The sequence below is a fragment of the Chiloscyllium plagiosum genome, chromosome 39, assembly GCF_004010195.1.
Source record: "Chiloscyllium plagiosum isolate BGI_BamShark_2017 chromosome 39, ASM401019v2, whole genome shotgun sequence".
Taxonomy (NCBI): Eukaryota; Metazoa; Chordata; class Chondrichthyes; order Orectolobiformes; family Hemiscylliidae; genus Chiloscyllium; species Chiloscyllium plagiosum.
In genome coordinates, this window is record NC_057748.1 from 10,346,158 (window position 1) to 10,370,305 (window position 24,148).

The window sequence follows — 24,148 nt, forward strand, 5'->3', positions numbered from 1 at the left end:
CATGAGAAACATATTACTGAGTTATTAGCACAAAGTTGTTTCAAAACTTAAAATCCAAAGTCTGTGATTTGATTGTTTGTGCGCAAACTGGTTGTCCCGTTTCCTCTGTCAGTGATTGCATCACAAATGAACCACTTTTTGGCACAAAGTACGGTACTTTGTGACATCTAATTGCTGTGAAAAGCGATAGATAAATGCAAGCCTTGTCTTCTTTTCTCAGATGCTACTAAGGATGGGAGGTTTGTTAAATTTTCCTTCATCTAGCCCATTATCATTTCTTAGCCTTGTGGTTGCTTGGATAGCTCGGACCATTGAAGAGTCCTGGACCCGCAAGGCAAGGTGAAATTCAACTCTTGGCTCTAGTAGGTAGGTTAGGTAAAAAAAAAATCACAATTTGATCAGCCACGCGGATTAGAATGACAGCCACCAGTAACTCTGGATCTAATTACATCTTGTTTGTGGAAGAACCATGGCAGGACCACTGGCAGCTGTTGCTCAGCCAGACCAGGAACTTAGCAACTTCTTTATTGAAGATGAAAATGAAAGGCATTGGGTCAATTCTGAGGAGAGACAAAACCAAGGCTCAGCTGCTGTCGGTTGTGGATGGAAGAAATACTCGAAGAGCAGCAAGAGTTTCTCCAACCACCGTGTACCCTGACTAACATTTATCCCTCAACTAACACCACAGAACGGGGAAAGTCATCCATCCTGTTACTGCCTATGGAACTTTACTGTGCACAACTTGTCTGTTGCAACTGCCTAAACAGCAGTGAATGCTCAATGTCTCAGGATGCTCCATGGTGAGAAATATAAACACATCGTAGGCCTTTTATTGCATCATTTTAACATAAAGAGGAGCGGGGGTGGCCTATTTTGCCTCTCGAGCCTACTCCACGATTAGATAGGTGACTGACTGCCTCAACTCCCATTTTCCCTGCTTGCTACTCATTTCCTTTGAAGGCCCTTTAGATGTGTACAACAGGGGAACATCCCAAACTTGCCGGGGTAGACTGTTCCAAAGGTTCGCAACTTTTGAAGTGAAGAAATCTTTCTGCTCGACCTGAGATTCAGATGATCAGGGTTCTTAGGCAGTTTTAAAAAGAAAGAAAAAAATCAGTAAGAATCAAAATCTAAGGCACTCTCCCCATATTTTAACCACAGATTTACTCAAGCCGGCATCACGGGAGTCTCAAGAGAACTCACATAAATTGCACAGTATCAGATATCAATGAAGCTTAAATAAAACACTCAACTCTCCAACTCCTATCAACACTCTATGCCCTCCTTTCAATGCAACATAATTTTAACCAAACTCTCGTGAGATCTTGGATCATTATCAACTTGCAATATTCAAATTGAGAGATTAAATATTCAATAATCCTTTGAAATTGATAGAATATTTTATTACAACAGTCAGGTTTGTACAGCCCTACTAACGTGTTCAAGTCTGTACAATTCTGGTATATAAACAATAACATTTCTCCTAGAATATACGTTTACTTTTACAACAAAAAAATGCTTTCATAGATTTTTTTTCTCTCTCTCCTCAGAATCTCCTTTTTGTTTCAGTGTTCATTACCAAAGGGAACAGTAATCAGCCAGACAGACACCTGCTCTGGTTTTATATTTTATTACGATTTGCCGCACACTTCAAACATCAATAATCTTAACAGAGACGGGATTTCCCCTCACTTCAACCCACTTTTGGCTGGATTTCAAAACTGCTTGCACTGGAGCTGATTACAGATGCTGACTTGTGTGTTACCATCCAGTGTCCACGGCACTGGGCTCCTTTTCAGCTGGCTGAACTTTATCAGTGATCCCGCAACAATTACAACTGTTCATCGAGGAGGTCAGAAACAGAGATCCCTCATGACTAAAAATGTCCTACCCTCAGAAAAGGGGGGAGGGAAAAAAAATATTAAGAGTGAACCTTCCAGAAACCCTGGCTGGAACTTTCCACTTTGAAATATCCCTCCCGCTGCTCTCACTGAGCTCAGTTAACAGCAGACATCAGGGATCAAACTTTAGATATGGTATAAATAGATTACTTACAGAGAAATGGAAGGATTTCTAGGCAGCAACGTGACTTGGGGGATTCGGACACCCAACTTGTTGAAGCTTCACTCCCATGGTTTAAAGCATCGTTTGAAATCCCTTTGCAAAGTTACAAGCTGGTACCCGTTATCCGTTACGCGATTGTTATTTGTCTCCTTCACCTTTATCATGCGAGGTAAAGCAGGTTAAGAACACTGTCTCAAAACAGAAAAATATGACTCCAAAGTGTTTTTTTTTGGCTTTTAGTCAGCTGGAGAGTCAGGTTCGGTTGATGACAGCGGCAGTCATGATATTGGAGCTGGCTTAAAACAATATGTCGAATAAACCATTGGTAAATGGCTGATGAGCTGATTGCTGTCAGTACACCATTCACATCGCTCACTGACTGCCTCTTGTGGGAGGAATGGAGTTTTACAGCAGGGCAGCAAGTGGCTACAACATAAAATTCCAATGAATGATTCTCCTAGACCTGGTGGCTTACCAGCCAATTAAACTGGCACTTAGGCATGAACTGCTTCAGACATATCACACCCAGGTTTGAAAGCAGAAAACTTAACATGGAGAATTAATGCATTTTCCTCTTTGGGCAGAGGTGCTGACTGTATAAGCTGCATTCGCTCTCTGAATCTCTGCAGCAGACCACCTAACCCCTGCTCCTTGGGAGTTTCAAACAGTCGCCTACAAGTCAACACGAAACTCAAGAATGCCGTTTCACAAGCATATTCCAACAAAAGATCAAAAATATCCTCATATTACTGGCTTTAAGTATCCTCATATACAAGACTCAAAAGTAACAGCGAGGATATTCTAAAGTTGCATCACAGAAGAGACCTACTCTTTCAGAGTCATTTACAATAAATGCCATTAAATCCACCACTGCCCAAGACCAGTGCAGAGTTGTTGGGCTAGAGTGTGGGTTGGGGTACCAGGATGACAAACTAGATGATAAGTAAACTTGTTTATTTTTTTAAGCTGCTTGCGTCCAAGAGATACTTTCTCCTCATTGACTCTCACTGCTCACCTAGAACAGAACACAAGCTGCTAATGCACGCTTGCAGGGAGAGATTCATGTATGACCTGCAGTAGAGATGACTGCAGGTCACATGTGCAATTTCTCCACAGTCTATAGGTCCATGCGGTTTTAGGGAGGTTTGATAAAAGATAGACCATCTTATCCTCAAGAAGGAGGTGGGGAGTTTCTTAATGACTCTCCTGACCTGAGCGGGATGTTTTCCCATCCCCCCACTCAAGATGGCAAGGATTGGACTGTCTGTGCTTATTAATGGTACAAGGTCTGTAGATGGCAGGAGGGCAGATGATAACATGTGGCATTCACCCATGCTGCCCTGCCCAAGTGCTGGCAAACCTTGGTGGGGCGTACCCAGGAAATTCCAATACCCACTCCCAGTGGTGATCAATTGTGAGCGGTACAATGAGCAGAGGACGGAGCTGGAATTGAACAACCACCTCCCCCCAACCTGAAACATGTCTGGGCCCATCTGGAAAGACACCCTGCCATTCCTCTCTCCCCCCCACCCGCAGATCTGTTTTTGGAATCCAGCCAATCCTGGACCGTGGAAGGTAGGCCCATCTCTTCCTAAAACATCATTTTGCACAAAAAAAGTTTCTTTTTTTTCTCCATATGAAAATATAGATAACTCACCATTTAATATTTAACACTGATCAGCTCATGGCATCAAAGACCCCAAAAGTTTTGAAACAGTTGCACGAGAAAGAAACTGGTTGAATAGTGTGAAGCAGTTTTCAAAAGGAAAGTGAACCATTTGCCTTGATCACAGCTACTTTGGGGTTGGGTTTCAAGGTGTTTGCACTGCTGTTACTCGCTGAAGTATTTCACATCAGTCCAAGAACAAAGTTTTACAGCGGTCCATGCCGATGTTATTTACAGTCCAGAACCCCCACCCTCATTACAGTGGGGAGCTTACAGCTCACTCGAGAGATAAACGCCAAACATTAATAGCCACCGCTTCTCTCCCATAGAAAGTGTGGTGGAGCAGCACAGGATGTCAGCAGCTTTTATCGCTCCTCGTCTTCGCTCTTCGAATGTAACAGGAGTTGGAAGAGCTTCAAGCGAACAGAAGGAAGGCTCAAAAAAAAAAGTCACACAGCCGGATCTCACTGTCTCAAATCCAACTTAAGGATGGCTCCTGAACTGAAATCATTGCAATGTTCACTGTACAAAATGAGGAGAGGAACACCTTGGTTTAGCGTCACACTCTTATCCACACAATGGCAGCTGGAAACTTTTACAAGCAGCGACTTCTGGGTTTGCAAGGCAAGAATTCCGGATGACACTGCGTGTATGCTCAGGTTTTAACAGCAATCGCTTTGCTGATTGAATTCAAAAGCTTATTGTGTAGCACATACAGAAAGTGACCTTTTTTTGGGGGGGGGTAGTTGTGCTCCCTCATTTGAGTTTTACTGACTTTACGATTAATGTACATTATGGCAAGATTAAGAAGCCCATATATGCTCACCTTTTGTGAGTGCAACTCTATCCCTGTTACATTCTGCGGAAGTTCGAGAAAACGAGAATCTGTCCAGCATTTAATGCCAATCGCCCCAAACAGACCCCTCTGACTGTAAATAAGAGAGCTGGGGTGCTTTGTGGCTTATGGAGACCCCCAAACTTCTGGTCACATGGCTTCAAGAACCAAAAAATGAACGAAAAGAAATCCCATTAATCATTAGAGATCGAGACCCAATCAGCATATGTACCTTTGGGTCCCTTAACCGATTACAGAGATCCCTACTCCCTCATTAATCTGGTTCAGACTTGGATCTGAAAAGAAAGGTGTAAAACTGTTGTCTGATTCTCAGTATGGTTTTCATTTATCAAACTGCGTGTTTTTGTGGTGATTTGTTGGGGGTGGGGGGCAGGGGGTGGGAAGGGGAAGCAGTTGAGGCATGAATACATAAGATCTCTACACCAAGAGCTTATCTTTGCAAGATAAATTCAAAGAAAAATATTTAATTCCACTGCCCACCTTGTTCTCCACTCCCCCCCCCACCCCCCCAATATTAGAGAGAGAACATATCCTCTCTTTTCAAACTCGCCTTTGTTACAACGGGTGCAGCACTGGAGCATGCTGCTTCACCTGTATACCTTTCGTTATACAGAATTTTCTCCTTGGATTCCATGAGCTGAGTTACACATATCGTATTGCTGGTTTATAATAAGCCTCACCCCCTCCCTCCCTCCCTCTCCATGCCACCCACCCACCCTCCCTCCCACCCACCCCCTCAATCTTTGTTGAATCAGTGCAGCCCAGAGATTTGCCCCCGGGAAGGTGAAGTCTTGATGGCTTTCACGGCAATGCCCAGCCGATCAGCAGAGAGTGAAGAGACCAGCTCCCGTACCCGGACTGGGACAATCCGGGAGGAGGCGGAGGAGAGGAGGGGGTTTCCATTCAGGGATGCACCGAGAAGCACTTTCCTTGTCGTTCTCTGTGGTGTTACCTACAGAAGAAGAAATGTGATTTAAACAGAAAGGCACAAATTCTGACACAGCTTCAACCCCCAACAACCTTTCCTTGACATACTGACTCCCACTGCAAGGTGGGTTTGTGCGAACAGTTCACACTCAGTACCAGTATCCTACTTCAACTTCAGTCTAGAATCACTCCAGTGTGTGAAAACAGGCCACTTGGCCCAACAAGTGCACACCAGCACTCCGAAGAACATCCCATCCAGACTCACCCTGCCACCCAATCGCAGTAACCCTGCATTTCCCATGGCTAATTCACCAATCCTATACATCCCTGGACACTATGAGCAATTTAACATGGCCAATCCACCCAAGTCTATACTGAGGATGTTGGCAATGCATTTGATGTAGAATGTCCAGCGTGATGTTCGACAAGTATTTGAAAGGAAAGGAGTAAATAAAGTGAGGATTGTTGCACTAGAGAGTGACAATGCTGCTAATAAAGATCATGAGGAAATTTCTTGCTTCTGTCTTCACTATGTGATTACAGTATTTATTCCAGTAACAGCTATAAATCAGGAGGTGGAAGGAAGAGGGAATCTTGGTGAAATGCCATTCACCAGTGAAGGGATAATGAGCAAACTGATGAGAGATACAGGCTGACATGTCCTTGGTCCCTTGCTTTAAAATGGATGATCACTGAGGTGATCACTGAGGTTGAGTGTAAATTTTCCAAAGATTCAGTCAGACTGGAAGGTGGCAAATATAATTCCCCTCTTCAAGGTCGGGATAGAGAGACAGAAAACAGGAAACTACAAGTCGTCTAGCTTGACCTCGTCACTGGAGTCAATGATTAACGAGGTTATAGCCAGGCACTTAAAACATTCAAGGCAATCAGGAAGAGTCAGCATAGTTTTGTAAAAGGGAAATCATGTTTAATAATTTATCAGAGATCGCTAAAGATATGGAATTTACTGTGGATAAAGGGGAGACTGTGGATGCATTATATTTTTAAAATGCCTTCGAGAAATCCAAGTTCCATATAAAAGGAAAGCAATGTAGGAACTCATACTATAGATGGTATTAGCAGGGATAGAGATTTGACTGGCTGGCACAGAACAAAGTATTCATTGGAGGCAATTCAGAGAAGCTTTACTAGGTTGATACCTGGCATGAGCAGCTTGCCTTGGGGAAAGGGTGCACAAACCACCAGAGGCCCAGGCTCGACGCCCACCTCGGGCAACTGTCTGTGTGGAGTTTGCACATTCTCCCAGTGTCTGCGTGGGTTTCCTCCGGGTGCTCCGGTTTCCTCCCACAGTCCAAAGATGTGCAGGTCAGTTGAATTGGCCATGCTAAATTGCCCATAGTGTTAAGTGCATTAGTCAGAGGGAAATAGGTCTGGGTGGGTTACTCTTTGAAGGGTCAGTGTGGACTGGTTGGGCCGAAGGGCCTGTTTCCATACTGTAGGGAATCTAATCTAATCTAAAACCAGGCTTGTTTTATTGGAATTTTTTTTAAAAAGTGAGGAATGATTTAGAGTCATACCGCACATACAGACTCTTCGGTCCAACCAGACCATGCTGACCATAATCCCAAACTAAACTACTTTCACCTCTCTGGGCTTGGCCCATTTCCCTGCACACATTCCTTATGCACGTATTTAACTAAATGTCTTTTAGCCATTGTAACTGTACCTGCATCAATCACTTCCACTGGAGATTCATTTCACACATGAACCATCCTGAGTGAAAAAAAACTGCCCCTCCATATCTTTTTTAAAATCTCTCTCCTCTCACCTTAAAAACATATCCCCTAGTCTTGAAATCCTGCACCATACGGAAGATACCTGCCATTCACCTTTATCTACATCCCTCGGTAAGGTCACCCCTCAATGTCTTGCACGCCAGTGTAGAAATGTCCCAGCCTCCTCCTCTAACTCAAACCCTCCATTCCTGGCAACAGCCTGGTAAATCTCTTCTGAACCCTCTCCAGCTTAATGACATCCTTTCTATAACAGGGTGACCAGAACTGGACATTATTCCAGAAGAGGCCCCACCAGCTCCTATACTCAAAGGTACGAGCAATGAGGTATTGATTAATTGAAGTATATAGGATTCTGAATAATCTTTAAAAGGTGGGCAAGGAAAGGATGTTTCCTCTTGGAAGTCTGCTCGGAACTAGATGGTACTTTTTAAGAGATTAGACATCACCTTTTTAGGTCAGATAGGGAAAACATTTTTCTCTGAAGCTTGTGCAACTTTGAAACTTTCTGCCTCAGAAGGTGGAGGAGGAGGAGGGGGTCATTGCATTAAAGTGCGGGAAGATCAATTCTCATGCTTATCAAGAAATAAAAGTTATCAGGGTGGATGGGGATGTGAAACTTGAAACACAAACACAATCTTACTGATCGGCTTATTCATGCTCCTAATTCATAATTTAGGAAGCATTTCTTCATAGTTATAACAAAATTTTGAACTTTCCCTCAAAAAAAAAACTCAGGTCAATGCAAAATTCAAAATTGAAGGACTGGATAATACTCAAAAATACCCTGTGAAAGGAACAGTGCTCAGGTTTCAGGTCAATGAATTTTTGTTAGAACATTGATTTTGCCATCAACCTGAAATGTCAGTTCAGTTTCTCTGTCGACAGACACGGCCTGACCTTGAGTGGCACAGTCTGGAAGCTAGGTTGGTGGGATGGAGTTGAGATATAGACCAACCATGATGTAAATGAATAGCAGAACAGACTCAAGAGCTGAATGGCCTCCACCTTTCCCAATGATTGTGGTGGCAGCAGCAGTAAGTCCTCTTTTGACATCTAGATACGCAGACATATTTTCCATTATGTGGAACACAAACATGGCGTATTTCACTGCCTTAGCACATAGTCAGCAAAGAGAATTGTATCTTTACTATAACCCCAGATGAGAATACAAACCTAACGCAGATTGGAACCTGCAGCTCTGATTTGCTGGTCTGCACAGCTCATTAAGGATCGGTCTTTACTAACTGAACCATCAGAGGGAGCTGCGATTCCAATATTTCAGCAGGTGATTTTTTTTAAAAAACCCATCAATCTGAAGGCCATTCCCTGCAGCCGCTCCAAAGAGACATATGTCCGGGAGTGACATAATCAGGTTCTCTCCTCACTCTTTGACTATTACAAACCACACCGATTAATCAATTTGATGAATCAATTAGGTTCATAAAGTGACAGTGGATGCATACTGTGCTCCAGCCGGTAGCTTATTCCAGTTAGATGGATGAGAAGGAATGGGGGTGGGGTGAGGTGAGGTGAGGTGAGGTGGGTGGGGGTTCACAATTTCAACATTACATGCAGTCAGACCAAGTTTAAAGACCAAGTAGTGGTTCCCTAAACTGGGAAACCGTGGACACCATGCAATTTGTACGGGGGCCAACAGTTCACCTAATCACTTCAAGCGAGAGATAGAATGTTCTTGCTTGGGGTGGACTTTACCTTTTACAAAGAGGTACTCAGGAAATTAAGGGTCATTGTGACTTTCTGCAACTGCGTGGATGGGACACAGAAAATTCTCCCAAATGCTTCCCATCAAATCGATTTGTGCTTTTAGACCAGTTTTTCACTAACTCCAGGGCAGCACGGCATTTTGAGTGAGGTGAAGAGCAAAATACACGACATCAGTTATTCCCATTGCTTGGGAGAGGCAAGATGGACTACTACGTCTTTATTTAACCATCAATGCTCTGATGATGTTCCACTGCACTGGAGAGGGTGGGTGGGGACACGGACCTTGCCTGTACTGCAAGGGCTGTCGTACGTTTGCTCTGCAGCAGAGGTTAGAAACAAAAGCTGCAACACGTACAGTCGGAGGCTGTAGGGCTGAAGTTCACTTTTCCCAATCACAGCCACGCCACGCAGGGATTCATGAAGCATGAAAGATTGAACTTACATTTATATAGAGCTTTTCATCACCACAGAAGTCCTAAAACATTCCCACAGTCAACGGAAGTGCTGTGCAGTAGGAAATACAGCAGTCAATTTGCATGCATTGAGCTTCAATAGCATGTGAAAACAGTAGATAATTTGTCTGAAGTGATGTTGATTGTGCGACAAATTAACCAGGGCACCAGTGAGAGAACACAGCTGTACTGCTTCGAAATAGTGGCAGGGCTGCTTTTAAATCCACCCGACGGGGAGGCGTTCAGTTTATCATCTCATTTCAAAGTTCACACCTCCATCGGAGCAGCAGCTGCCTGGATGTTTGTGTTCAAGCGTTCTAGAGTGAGGCTTGAACCACCACAGCCTGCTGGCTCGGGGCAGGCCTGCTACCAGTGAGACAAAGCTGACTCACAAAGGAAGGGCACCTATTCTAGGTCAAGGAGGAAATGTCTCTCTCACTCCTCCCTTTATGGCCAGCCACCAAAAACCAGCAGTGACCATTTACCACTTCTCGGCCAGGGTAGATGGATGGTTTTGAAAGGGAGCAGAAGAATAAACACAGACTCTTACTGAAGGACCAACATCATTCTCCAGGTATAAAATGCACTGCATTAACTGAAGTGCCAGATTAGTTCATCCTCAATGTCACTGGACTGAGCCTTGAAGTGTGGAGGGCAGTCAGTAGTCTGGAAGTTTAATCAACAGCGGTTGTCAGTATAAACCTCTGGGTAGCTTACTGAAGCAACAAAGCAGCCAGGAATAGACAACCATTTGGAGACAGAATGGTGAACTGTGCAAGGCAAACGGAGATGAGGAAGAGGTCTCAAACTATTCCTCTACCTGCTGGGTTAGTCTTATATCATTGCAGCGATGTGAATTTAAGTTCAGGTGATCACACTGGAAAAAGAGGATTCTGAAGGGGCTTGATAGGATAGACACCTAGAGTGGAGCACGAGGATAGGGGCTGATGAGTTAGAACTGAAATGAGGAGAAATTTCCACAGTTTGAGAGTTGAGAATCTTTGGAATTTGTTTGCAAATGCTCCAGCATTGAATATATGAGCAGCGGCACGGTGGCACAGTGGTTAGCACTGCTGCCTCACAGCGCCAGAGAACCAGGTTCAATTCCCGCCTCAGGCGACTGACTGTGTGGAGTTTGCATGTTCTCCCCGTGTCTGCGTGGGTTTCCTCCGGGTGCTCCGGTTTCCTCCCACAGTCCAAAGATGTGCAGGTCAGGTGAATTGGCCATGCTAAATTGCCCGTAGTGTTAGGTAAGGGATAAACGTAGGGGTATGGGTGGGTTGCGCTTCGGCGGGGCGGTGTGGACTTGTTGGGCCGAAGGGCCTGTTTCCACACTGTAAGTAATCTAATCTAAAAATAAATGGATGTCAGCTCGCTCAGGAAATTAAGGCAAATCAAATGGGAACAGGCTGCTGTGCTTCTGCCATTTTGATGTTGTGTACACATGGTCACTCCTCTTCTAGAAGATGAGACAATAAATATTAGTAGATATTGAACCTTGATCAGCATTGTGACAAAGCTAATGACAAGGGCATTTTGAGATGGGCCAATAGGAGCTGGTCTTGCGCGAGAAAGCAGAAAACAATGTGAATACAATAAGCTGACAAATCCTAAAAGAATAAGGCTCAAGGGGCTCAAAGTCCAATTCCTGTTCCTTTTACTTCATAAAAATTAAGTGCTGGATAAACTCAGCAAGTTGAACAGTATCCATTCGGAGTTCCAAAGAAGAGTTATATCAGATTAGAAACCTTAACTTTGTTTCTTCCTCCACAGATACTGCCAGAAGTTTAGTTTAGTTTGGGCTTGTGGTCAGCATAGACTGGTTGGACTCAAGGGTCTGTTTCCATGCTTACTGACTCGAAAAGTGCTGAGTTTCTACACCACTGTTTTTATTTTAGATCTCCAGCAGTCACAACACTTGGTTTTTATTTGACAGGCGAATCATTCCTTTGCTAATCTGGTTAAGCAGCATAATAGCCTCTACTCAAAACACCTCCACAAAAGGTCTGAAGCTCTCAAGGGCCAGGCATGATGCAGGTACAGGACTCAAACTCTGCTCTGACGAGATACCACCTCCTTCCTTAGTAGTGGCAGTAGAGAGAGCGAGGTAGCAGTCCTAACATCTTCAACTTGAAGTTCACCAAAAATAAAAGGTGGAATCTCAGAATACAACTCCACTCCACCTCCAGACAAAACACTGCCAACAAAATCTCAATCCCAGGCTGGGAAAGCAGAGTGCCACTTATTCAGTCACCAATGACCCCATCATGAACAGGTGCAACGCAATCCTCAAAGCTCTGGTAAAGAGCCTCAAATCCCGTGTAATAAAATTGGAATTTAACTTATTCAGTTGCAGTCAGCCAAGAGCTCCATTCCTACTCTCCTGCGCCTCTTGGTGGTGCTTTGAAAGAGATTGATGAATCAGCGCCAGCAAAGCCTCAATGTTCAGACTGTGCAAAATGGCTTTGCTGAGGAAACAGAACAGCACACAGCGAGGGGTCCTTCATGGCCTCCTCCCTCTGCACTGAGTTGAATCAGGGTCCCAGAGATTAAACAACAACGCTGCAACCTAATGAAATACTTATGAAGATCAAGGACAAAACTCAGAATATAAAAAGAGGTAAAGATTATAAATAGCCTGGGAACATGAGAGGAAGTCATAGTAAAATACCAATTAAAGGCATTGCAAAAAACAAAAACACATTAAACAGCTGGAATAACATTACACAGGTCAGGCAGTGAGAGAAGCATACCACCAGAAACTGATGGAATGAATGGGTGTGGGGAGACAGTTACCCCAAATACACAAGTACGTAGCATAAGAAATAAAGAAATGGGTTCGTATTTTTGCATAAAGGTAGCCATTATAAACACCTGGTTAGAAGCTTGGCTTGACAGGGAACTAAATGTTCCAGGCTACAGGACTGAATCAGGAAAGGAGGAAGAATAGCAATATTGCTTGAAAGGCACTGTGACAGCTGCGAGGATAGGGCTTCATAGGAAGAATGAATGTACAGGAGCAAGAGTTTAGGTAGAACAAAAGGACAGGAAAAGCTACAACACTTTGCAGACAGTTGACTACAGATCTGACTCAAGGACGTGCAGAAACTACAGAGATGGGGGGGGAAACAAGTGGAAGAGATGAGGTTACAACAGAAGTTTTGAATTTTTTGGAGACTAGCAAAAGCAGATTAATCTGAAAACTCTTGCAAATTATTAGGAGGAGTTCACTGTCCAATATGTGGAAAGGGATAAAGTTAGTACTACACATAGAGATATGAATCAGGTTGAATTAACAACCTCATAGTGAAGGAATATTATTGAGAATAGTGATGATAATATGAATAAATTTGGTATTACGTTTGTGTGTTTCAACTTTGCAAGACTACACACCAAGACCAAAGCATGTATCATCCTAATGTGTGAGCTGTTATTTGCTGATGACACTGGGGTGGCATCCTGTACTGAGATTCATCTGCAACAGACTGGGCCTGGCCTGTAAGACGTTTGGACTGACAATTAACCTTAGACCAAAGTTAAGGCCAGGAGGTAGAGACTCCACCTTCTGTCAAAATTGACCACCTCACAAAATCGACATCCTTGCATATCTTGGAACGACTACCAGAAACATTTCCTTTGATCACAAAATCAGCAGCAGGATTGTCAAGACTGCAGTTATCATGGCAAAGCTCAGAAGTTGAGTGTGAAACAACAGCACACCTCTGCAAGGCAGGAAAAGCAACTCTGCTGCCTCCAACCAATTTTGAGCATCTTCTGGAAGAATAGGGTACCAAACAGGAAAGTCCAACAATGAGCAGGAATCCCAGTAATGCCCCAGGATCAGCAGTGACTCCATTGGCTGGGTCACAAGAACTGAGTAAACGATGGTCTCACCATGAAAGACGAGTGATATGGTGAGCTTGCCATTGGCATAAGGTCAACTGGTTGCTCACGCCTAGGATGCAAGGATGTCCCCAAGCAGGACCGCAAGTTGACCATGGTCAGAGTTGATACATGCGAAGTCTTCACTGCTAACTAGAGTGTTTGGAGACAAGAGATCAAGAATAGCTTGGAATAAGCAGAGGACAAAAGAAATGAATGAATGATGGATGAGAGAATCGGCAAAAGGCAAAAAAAAACTTGGACAATCATAGGTTAACACTATTCATCTGCACTGGGTGTTAAAGGGACTGCCATTCATGAATCAATTTCTCCAGCTAGAACACAGTCTGAATCCAGAAATGACATACAGCCAGCAGAAGTCATCACCTCCAGAGACAGATGGATGCAATCAAATTGGGTTTGAGGGGGAGAATCATGATTAACAAAGGTAAACCTCAAAAGGATAAGAAATAAATGGACCACCTTAAACAGGGCTGAGATGCAATAGCTAAACCTACACAGTAGGCAATATTCAAGTGGTATATGTTGCAATACAACATCAGTGCAACCTCAAAATTTCTACTGTTGGCTTTGCTATCTCTTCAGAGATTTTCTAAGTACATCAAGAAAGATTGTGTTCTGGTGAATATGGGTCCAAGATGACGATAATAGAATGGGTAATAAAGCCTGAATAACTTATTCACGCTCCTATTTTTAAATAAGGAAATGTCAGAACTGTTAAACGAGTACTCTTTGCATAATGGGAATACCAAAAAATGCCAGCAGTAGAAGGAAATATAAAAATAAGCTAAGTGTGATATTGGTAGAGTATCTGTGCAGTTTTGGGCACATTACAGGAAGATGAGTGTGCATTGGAAAAAGTGGGGAAGCAGTTTGCAAGTATTGTCCCAGGGATGAGAAACTTCAGTTGAGCACGGATTGAAGAAATTGGGACTTGTCTCTTTGGAGAGAAGGCTAGGAGATCTGGCAGAGGTTGTCAAAATCATGAGCCTGTTGGATACAGTGGATAAATACCTGCTTGCAAAAAGGAACGAGAACAAGACAACAAAGATTTAAAGTGATTTACAAAAAGAGCAAATGTGACAAAAGGAAAATCTTTTTCGCAGTGAGTGGTTAGGGTCTGAAATGCATTACCTCAAAGTATGGTGGAGGCAGGTTCAATTGAGAAATTCAAGAGGACACTGGATGGTTATTTGTACAGAAATAATATGCAAGGGTATGGGAGAACAGTAGAAGGTTGGCACTATATAACAATGCTCATTTGAATAACCAGTGCAAACACGATGGACTGAATGGCCTTGTTCTGCACCATAATAATTCTGCGATTCTATTCATGTCAACCAGTAACAAGATAATATCCTTAATGAGTTGAGAAATTAGATGACTACATATCTTAAACGTTGTGGTTATGTTGAAGCCCAGAAATTCAAAACTACATTACCATAAAACGTTATAAATGATACGTTCATGTGGAACATATGCTGCTCAAGGACATATAGACAGGGTGGTTAAAACGGTGTTTGGCACATTTGCCTTCATTGCTCAGTCCTTTGAGTATAGGAGTTGGGAAGTCATGTTGCAGTTGTACAGGACATTGGTGAGGCCTCTTCTGGAGTACTGCGCCCAATTCTGGTCGCGCAGTTATAGGAAGGATATTATTAAGCTGGAGAGGGTTCAAAAGAGATTTACCAGGATGTTGCCAGGTCGGGAAGGTTTGAGGTATAAAGAAAAGGTTGGATTGGCTGGGACTTTCTTCACTGGAATGTAGGAGGTTGAAGGGCAATTTGATAAAAGTTTATAAAATAAATAGACTTAATGGTAGTTGTCTTTTCCCTAAGAAGGGGGCTTTCACGATTAGGGGCACATTTTTAAGGTGAGAGGAGCGAGATTTAAAAAAGACGAAGGACAAATTTTGTTTACACAGAGGGTGGTTTGCATGTGGAATGAACTCCCTGAGAAAGTGGTGGATGTGGGTACAGTTACAATGTTTAAGAGACATTTAGGTAAGTACATGAATAGAAAAAGTTTGGAGGGACATGGGCCAGGAGCAGGCAGGTGGGACTGGTTTAGTTTGGGATCATGCTTGGCCTGGACTGGTTGGACCAAAGGGTCAGCTTCCGTGGTGCATGACTACGATTTTATAAATTCCCTGCCATCAATCCTGGTAATATTTCTTCCAACCTTTCTTCTGAGTAGTAATAGCACCCTCATTCTTTGTTTTCTGTTCATTAGACGATTTTTTATTTGTGCTGATGGAGGCTCGTTTTAAACAACTTGCCTGAATTATTTTAGCATCAAATCATATCTTAAAATTTATAACTGCACACCTAATGTAAAGTCTTAACCTATCAGGTTATATTGCCAAAACGAACAGCCATTAAAATTAACTGAAGATGCATTACCTTTAACACCATGTCAGTTGCCCTAGATTAACCTAAATACTCACTTTCTGAAATTATGTTTGCCCAGAACAGACAGACTAGTTAGTCTATAATCCTTTACTCTTTTCGTGAGTATCTACACTCCTTTCTTGTTTAATAGTGCTGCATGGTATCTGGGCAACCCATATCCCATTTTTACAGAAGACTAAAGGTTGTAACTTGAGCCTCTGCAATCTCCTCTATGACTTCCTTCAGCAACCTGGCATGTGTGCCATGATCTCTCCCCCCTCTGAAATTCATACCTCTGTTCTTGCCGCACAGATTCTGAAGCTTGGGGAACTGGACTGGCTTTTGGAGCTTCAGAGCCTGCCTGTACATGTCCTGTTGTAGGTCCAACTTCAGAGGTAGTTAAGGATGCTTCCTCGCTACATCAGAAATGTAAGCAATAGAGTTTCATTAGTAAGGGTGTAGCATCTCCCCAATCCCTTGTAGAAAGCAGTTAGCAAAGTTCATTAAATGTTAATTTATATCAATAGAAAAAACATTAGCACCTCCAAAACTCAAAAGGAAAGGAAAGTTTGCATTCCTGAGGCCCCAGAGTGGATGTAAAACATTCTGTGGTGCTATTTTGAATAATCGGGTAGATGTTTCTGGTACAAAATTATTTCTTCAATCAACAAAAGAACATAGGTAGTGCCCACAACAGCAGATCAGAGGTTATGAAGTTGGAAACAAGATATGCAGCTCCTGTCCACCATTCCTGATGAAGGGCTCCTGCCCGAAATGTCGATTTTCCTGAATGCTGCTTGACCTGCTGTGCTTTTCCAGCACCACTCTAATCTAGACTCTGATCTCCAGCATCTGCAGTCCTCACTTTCGCCTATGTCACCATCTACAAGGCAAAACCAGGAGTGTGACAGAATATTCCCCGCTGGATAAGCGAAAAACCCAACAATATTCAGCATCACATCTCGCACCTTAAACATTCACTCCCTCCACCAGCAACACAAGGCACAGGGTAAAATGTCAAACTTGACAGCTGCAACCACCTGCAAGTTCTCCTCTGAGTTACACACCTTCCTGGCTCCCAATGGGTCAAAATCCCTGAACTGCCCCTCTACCAGCAAGATTGGGGGTACCTCCAGCACATGGACTTCAGCAGTTTAGGGAGGCAGCTCACCACCACCCTCTCAAGGGCAATTAATAAATGCTTGGTTAGCCAAAGACACCCAAATTCCATGAATGAAAGAAATAGAAAATGAAAGATAGATTAACTGGTCATTGTCACATTGCTGCAAGTGGGAATACAGTGTGTACAAAGTGGCTGCAATGGTTCCAACATTACAGTGACTACACTTCGAATAATAGTTATTAGGCTGCAAAGTGCCTTGACATGTCTAGTGGTTGTGAACATGTATTCATTCCGATTCCCCACCCCCACAAATGGATTGAAGCCCTGCCTTCAACCACAGCATTTCCCTTTCAAATGCTATCAGAACCAGTGCTTGTTTCACTTATACATTCAGAAATACTAGGGTGTGAATCCTGACTGCAATGATCAGGGTATTGGTTTGAACTAACTTTGAGTTGCTTATCAGTAAGTTGAGTTTTATTTTGTTTCTGGCTGTGTTTTTGTTTTGTTGTTGAATTTCTTGGGTCTTAGCACCAGGTCCCAGCAAGGGGATTGCACCAGCGAATCTCTATCCCATCACACCATATTGTAACTCTCAGAATACAGGGACCATCTGGTCAATCTCCAACACAGAGGCCAAATGACTAACTCATTTCCGTGCACCAGACATGCAAGGACAAACATTTAGAATATTCTGCCTGGAAGCCCCTTAAGAATACAATCAAAAGACAAGGTGTGAATCTGTCACAGATGTGAGAAAAATTAAGTACCTTCCAGATTTGTATTATGAAGTCGAGTGTGGGGTGCTGGAAAAGCACAGCAGGTCAGGCAGTATCCGAGGAGGAGAGTCAATGTTTCAGGCATAAGTCCTTCAGCAGGAATGAGCTCACTTCTAATGAAGTGCTTATGCCCAAAATGTCGATTCTCCTGCTCCTCGGATGCTGCCCTGACTTGTCATGCTTTTCCAGCACAATAGTCTCGACTCTGATCTCTAGCATCTGCAGTCCTCACTTTCGACTTGTATTATGAATGCCTTGCGTTTACATGGCAGTTTCTTGCAGGTTTTTAAATAAAAAGATGGAACCCTATATTGATTTTTAAGACAGATGCAGTGTAACAGCTACCAGGTAACTGGACTACACTCTAACATCGTTTCCTAGCAGATGCACTGAATGCCCCATAGCAACACTGGCTCTGGATAGCTGAGCGTACACTCTATCATTCTGCAGTTCAACTCATCAAAATGTCAAACACCTCATCACACTGCCTCCTCAAAATACAGCTTCCATTTATAACTCCACTCACCAGCCACAGCCCAAAAAGTTTGAACTGGCTCTTGCAACTAATAGTGTGAATGACCTCAGGCTGTAATGGCATTGACAAACATTTGAGTTGATGCCAGGGTTAGTTCTGTCGATCGGTTACAACTCTGGAACCAAATCCAACATGCTCTGATGGCGTCAATTAACTGTTCAGCCTTGCTAAACATGAGCAAAGGCTGCCTCGTGATCAGCAGATTACAATCAAGACAAACCCACTGCTCAACTTCTTCTGTAACATCCACTCGGACACAACATCTTTGATAAATACCTTGTGCGTGTTTTAACTTCTGGATTTTTCACGTCAGAGGGACGGACAGCTTCCGGCATGGAGCCATTGAGAACCATCACATTGTCCACCATATCAGCTTTCTCTGTACCCACATGCGATGTTGTATGCGTCTTTACACTGGCATCTGGCACCTTTTCACTCTCTTCGCTGCCTGGTGCGACCGGAGCCTCTGCAAAGCCATTGAAGAAATGGATATTTACTAACGCTGGATATTGTGTACCTCTTTTTCACCTACCCTCCAATTTTCTCTGTGTCACCATTGGCATGCTAGCGCTAGGTCTTAGGAACATGCTCCCCAGCATAATTCAGCCATTTTTATTTGAGTATTAGCAGCATGTACTGACAATGTTACTTGATAGTGCAATGTTTAACTGTTGAACCCAGTCTCCTCATCAGAGTCCACAGACGAGGTCAATGAGGGATGAGGACAAGATCAAACTGGGAAACACTTGCTTCTACTCAAAAGGAGAATGAGATGGCACAACCTTAAAATAATCAGCAAAAGAAGCAAAAGTGACGTGACAAAAAGCTTTTTCTCACACGAGTGGTTAAGGTCTGGAATGCACTATGTGGTAGTGCGGCAGAAGCTGGGTCAATTGGTGCATTCAAAAAGGAATCAGACTGCTGTCTGAAAAGAAATACATGTGCAGGGTTGCAGGGAGAAGGGAGGAGAATGGCGCCAAGGGAAATTAGGAGAGCCAGTACCAACTCCGCCTGCACTGTGACAATTCTGCTACACAAATGCACATTCCAGTGGGAGTAAGTAGATACAAGGCAAGAACAGGGACAATGGTAGATTTACAAATTTCCTAACCTCGGATGTTGAGGGTTAAAAAATCTACAATCACTCCAACTAATGTCATCTCACTGGTCAAAAGACTTTGCTATCAAACTGACCAAAAAACAGACCTCTGCTTTTAAGAGTCAGAATATTTAATCCTGTTAAGACTTCAAGGCACATTATTCACCCTTTGTATTTGTTCTTATGTCCCAGGGAATAATGTTTCTAAATCTTAATACATATGACATAGTTGTAAAGGTGTTCCTCCACATTTGCCCCCCCAGAAGTCCATATAGATCACGCCTACTGTTCTGCCCTCATCAATCCTCTTTGCTACTTCTTCAAAAAACTCAATCAAGTTTGTGAGACATGATTTCCCACGCACAAAGCTATGCTGACTATCCCGAATCAGTCCTTGTCTTTCCAAATGCATGTACATCCTGTCCCTCAGGATTCCCTCCAACAACTTGCCCACCACTGACATCAGGCTCACTGGTCTATAGTTCCCTGGCATGTCTTTACCACTCTTCTTAAACAGTGGCACCACGTTAGCCAACCTCCAGTCTTCCGGCACCTCACCTGTGACTATTGATGATTCAAATAGCTCAGCAAAAGGCCCAGCAATCACTTCCCTAGCTTCCCAAAGAGTTCTAAGGTACACCTGATCAGGTCCTGGGGATTTATCCACTTTTATGTGTTTCACAACATCCAGCAATTCCTCCTCTGTAATATGGACATTTTTCAAGATGGCACCATCTATTTCCCTACATTCTATATCTTTCATGTCCTTTTCCACAGCAAACACTGATGCAAAATACTCGTTTAGTTTCTTCCCCCATCTCCTACGGCTCCACACAAAGGCCACCTTGCTGATCTTTGAGGGGCTCTATTCTCTCCCTAGTTACCATTTTGTCCTTAATTATTTGTAAAATCCCTTTGGATTCTCCTTAACCTTATTTACCAAAGCTCTCTCATGGTCCCTTTTTGCCCTCCTGATTTCCCTCTTAAGTATACTCCAACTGCCTTTATACCCTTCTAAGGACTCACTCGATCTCTCCTGTCTATACCTGACATATGCTTCCTTTTTTTTCTTAACCAAACTCTCAATTTCTTTAGTCATCCAGCATTCCTTGTACCTATCAGCCTTTCCTTTCACCCTAACAAGAATAAACTGTCTCTGGACTCTCGGTATCTCATTTCTGAAGGCTTCCCATTTTTCAGCCGTCCCTTTACCTGCGAACATCAGCCCCCAATCGGTATTTGAAAGCTTTTGCCTAATACCATCAAAATTAACCCTCCCCCAATTTAGAACTTCAACTTTTAGATCTGGTCTATCCTTTTCCATCACTATTTTAAAACTAATATAATTATGGTCACTGGCCCCAAAGTGCTCCCCCACTGACACCTCAGTCACTTGTCCTGCCTTATTTCCCAAAAATAGGTCAAGTTTTGCACCTTCTCTAGTAGGTACATCCACATACTGAATCAGAAAGCTTTTCTTGTACATGCTTAAGAAATTCCTCTCCATCTAAACCCTTAACGATATGGCTGTCCCAGTTTATGTTTGGAAAGTTAAAATCCCCCACCATAACCACCCTACTATTCTTACAGATAGCTGAGATCTCTTTACAAATTTGTTTTTCAAATTCCCTCTGACTATTAGGGGGTCTATAACACAATCCCAATAAGGTAATCATCCCTTTCTTATTTCTCAGTTCCACCCAAATAACTTCCCTGGATGTATTTCCCAAAATATCCTCCCTAAGTACAGCTGTAACGCTATCCCTTATCAAAAACACCATTCCCCCTCCATTCTTGCCTCCCTTTCTATCCTTCCTGTAGCATTTGTATCCTGGAACATTAAGCTGCCAATCCTGTCAATCCCTGAGCCATGTTTTTGTAATTGCTATGATATCTCATTCCCATGCTGCTAACCATGCCCTGAGTTCATCTGCCTTCCCTGTTAGCCGTCTTGCAATGAAACAAACGTAGTTTAATTTATCAATCCTACCTTGTTCTCTGCTTTGTTCCTGCCTGCCCTGACTGTTTGGCTCACTTCTTTTCTCAACTGTACTAGTCTCAGATTGATTTCTTTCCTCGCTATCTCTCTGGGTTCCACCCTCCTCCCCCCACCTTACTAGTTTAAATGCTCCCAAGCAGCTCTAGCAAATATCTCTGCCAGTATATTAGTCCCCTTCCAAATCATCCTTCTTGTACAGGACACCTCTATCCCAGAAGAGATTCCAATGATCCAAAAAGTGAATCCTTCTCCCATGCACCAGCTCCTCAGCCATGAATTCATCTGCTTTATCCGCCTATTTCTACCCTTACTAGCTCGTAGCATAAGGAGTAATCCAGATATTACTACTCTCAAGGACCTCCTTTTAAAATTCCTGCCTAACTCTCTATAGTCCCCCTTCAGAATCTCAATCTTTTCCCTTCCTATATCATTGGTTCCAATGTGTACAATGACCTCCTACTGGGCCCTCTCCTCCTTGAGAATATTCTGCACCCTCTCTGAGACATCCTTGATCCTGGCACCAGGGAGGCAACACATCATTCTGATTTTTCGCTGCTGGCTACAGAAATGTCTGTCTGTGCCTTGGACTAGAGAGTCCCCCAACACAACCAATCTCTTGGAACGTGACTTAAGGTATTCAACAAGGATCCCCATGGCAGACTGGTTAGCAAGGTTAGATCTCATGGAATACAGGGAGAACTAGCCATTTGGATACAGAACTGGCTCAAAGGTAAAAGACAGAGGGTGGTGGTGGAGGGTTGTTTTTCCAGACTGGATGCCTGTGACCAGTGGATCGCCACAAGGATCGGTGCTGGGCTCACTACTTTTCATCATTTATATAAATGATTTGGATGTGAGCATAAGAGGTATAGTTAGTAACTTTGCAGATGACACCAAAATTGGAGGTGTAGTAGACAGTGAAGAAGGTTAGCTCGGATTACAACGGGATCTTAATCAGATGGGCCAATGGGCTGAGGAGTGGCAGATGGAGTTTAATTTAGATGAATGCAAGGTACTGCATTTTGGGAAAGCAAATCTTAGCAGGACTTATATACTTAATGGTAAGGTCCCCGGGGGTATTGCTGAACAAAGAGACCTTGGAGTGCAGGTTCATAGCTCCTTGAAAGTAAAGTCACAGGTAGGTAGGATAGTGAAGGTGGCGATTGGTAAGTCTTCCTTTATTGGTCAGAGTATTGAGTACAGGAGTTGGGAGGTCATGTTTCAGCTGTACAGGACATTGGTTAGGCCACTTTTGGAATATTGCATGCAATTCTGGTCTCCTTCCTATCAGAAGGATGTTGTGAAACTTGAAAGGGTTCAGAAAAGATTTACAACGATATTGCCAGGGTTGGAGGATTTGTGCTAAAGGGAGAGGTTGAATAGGCTGGGGCTGTTTTCCCTGGAGCGTCAGAGGCTGAGGGGTGACCTTACAGAGGTTGATAAAATTATGAGGGGCATGGATAGGGTAAATAGACAAGGTCTTTTCCCTGGGGTGGAGGTGTCCAGAACTAGAGGGCATAGGTTTAGGGTGAGAGGGGAAAGATATAAAAGGAACATAAGGGGCAACTTTTTCATGCAGAGGGTGGTACGTGTATGGAATGAGCTGCCAGAGGATGTGGTGGAGGCTCATAAAATTGCAACATTTAAAAGGCATCTGGATGCATATACGAATGGGAAGGGTTTAGAGGGATATGGGCCGGGTGCTGGCAGGTAGGACTAGATTGGGTTGGGATACCTGGTTGGCATGGACGAGTTGGACCGAAGAGTCTGTTTCGGTGCTGTACATCTCTATGACATGTGGACACAGATGGATACCCAGTCATAGCTGCAGAATTGGAACTCGGCTTTAAAACAAGACAACTCCAAAGAGCAAATAATCTCTGATACCAGCAGTCATCCATATATTGCATTTCCTTTTTTTAAAATGGAGAAAGATACATGAAATATCAACACCCATAAACAGGACAAGAAGAAGAATTAGGAGGGGGTGGCCTGACCACGGCTATTGTCTGTGGCCTTAATTCCACACTCTTGCTTGTTCTGCATAAATGCTAAAGATTAGAGAGGCTGAGGTAAGGCATAGAAGTGACAACAAATTTGGTTTGTGAAAGTCTGAAGGTTCTGTAAAGAAAGGGAGCAACTCAGACAAAATCAAACCCGCTTTGGACAAAGATGGTAATAAGGTGGTCGGCTTTTGTACTCAGTTTGAAGCTGAGCCCGAGGTGAAGGGGTGAAACTAATCCTACTCTTCAGAAATGCTCAACTTGAAAACAGTAGAAGAAAAATGTACAAAATTGTCTCAAGAGTTAAAAGGTTTGCAGAGAAACTACTGCCTTGTTCTGCTTTGCCGACAAGAACAGTTCATCATCTGAAATGGCAGAAGAGGCGGACTTGGCTGCTAACAGCGCTGAGAGTTGGCAAATCAAATCAGTGTTTTGATTTGATTTCCACAGTGATCTAATTAAACGACTGTGGAAGAAGCTGTGCGAGATTGGAGCACAAGACGTAATTGCTTTATTACTTTTAATTGTATCTTAATTTCGTCATCCCCAGGCAAAAGCTAGAAAATTGTGCCACTACTTCTTGTTTTGGAATAAAACAATGCTGCAAATAACTACGTAATCTATGTATAAATATCACTACATATCTAGGTCTCACCTTACTAGTCCTAGGCATATATAAATTATATCTCTTGCTGTACGCAAGATCTGAATACATGCCCAAGCAGACTACTTTGAAATTTTCACATGTAAGACAGAGCTTACTTGGTGCAAGACAGCACCTCGCCTGTACGCTTCAATATCATTCTCAAACCTCTTTCGCTTCAGCTTTCTGTTTTCATGATTATAAATTTCAGGCGAAAGCAACTCGCT

General features: G+C 43.2%; 1 protein-coding gene across 1 annotated transcript in view; it reads right to left on the reverse strand.

Moving 5' to 3' along the window:
* Positions 1–1,614: 1,614 nt before the first annotated feature.
* The window catches only part of LOC122542217 (serine/threonine-protein phosphatase 6 regulatory subunit 3-like), a 99,751-nt gene continuing 77,217 nt past the window's right edge, over positions 1,615–24,148 (reverse strand). Inside the window, exons 21-23 of the mRNA XM_043679714.1 lie at positions 18,454–18,643; positions 16,034–16,156; positions 1,615–5,538 (exon numbers count right to left, since the gene is read on the reverse strand). Of these exons, the coding sequence (XP_043535649.1) occupies positions 5,535–5,538; positions 16,034–16,156; positions 18,454–18,643 (317 nt within the window). The 3' untranslated portion in view covers positions 1,615–5,534. The remainder of the gene's footprint in view (positions 5,539–16,033; positions 16,157–18,453; positions 18,644–24,148) is intronic.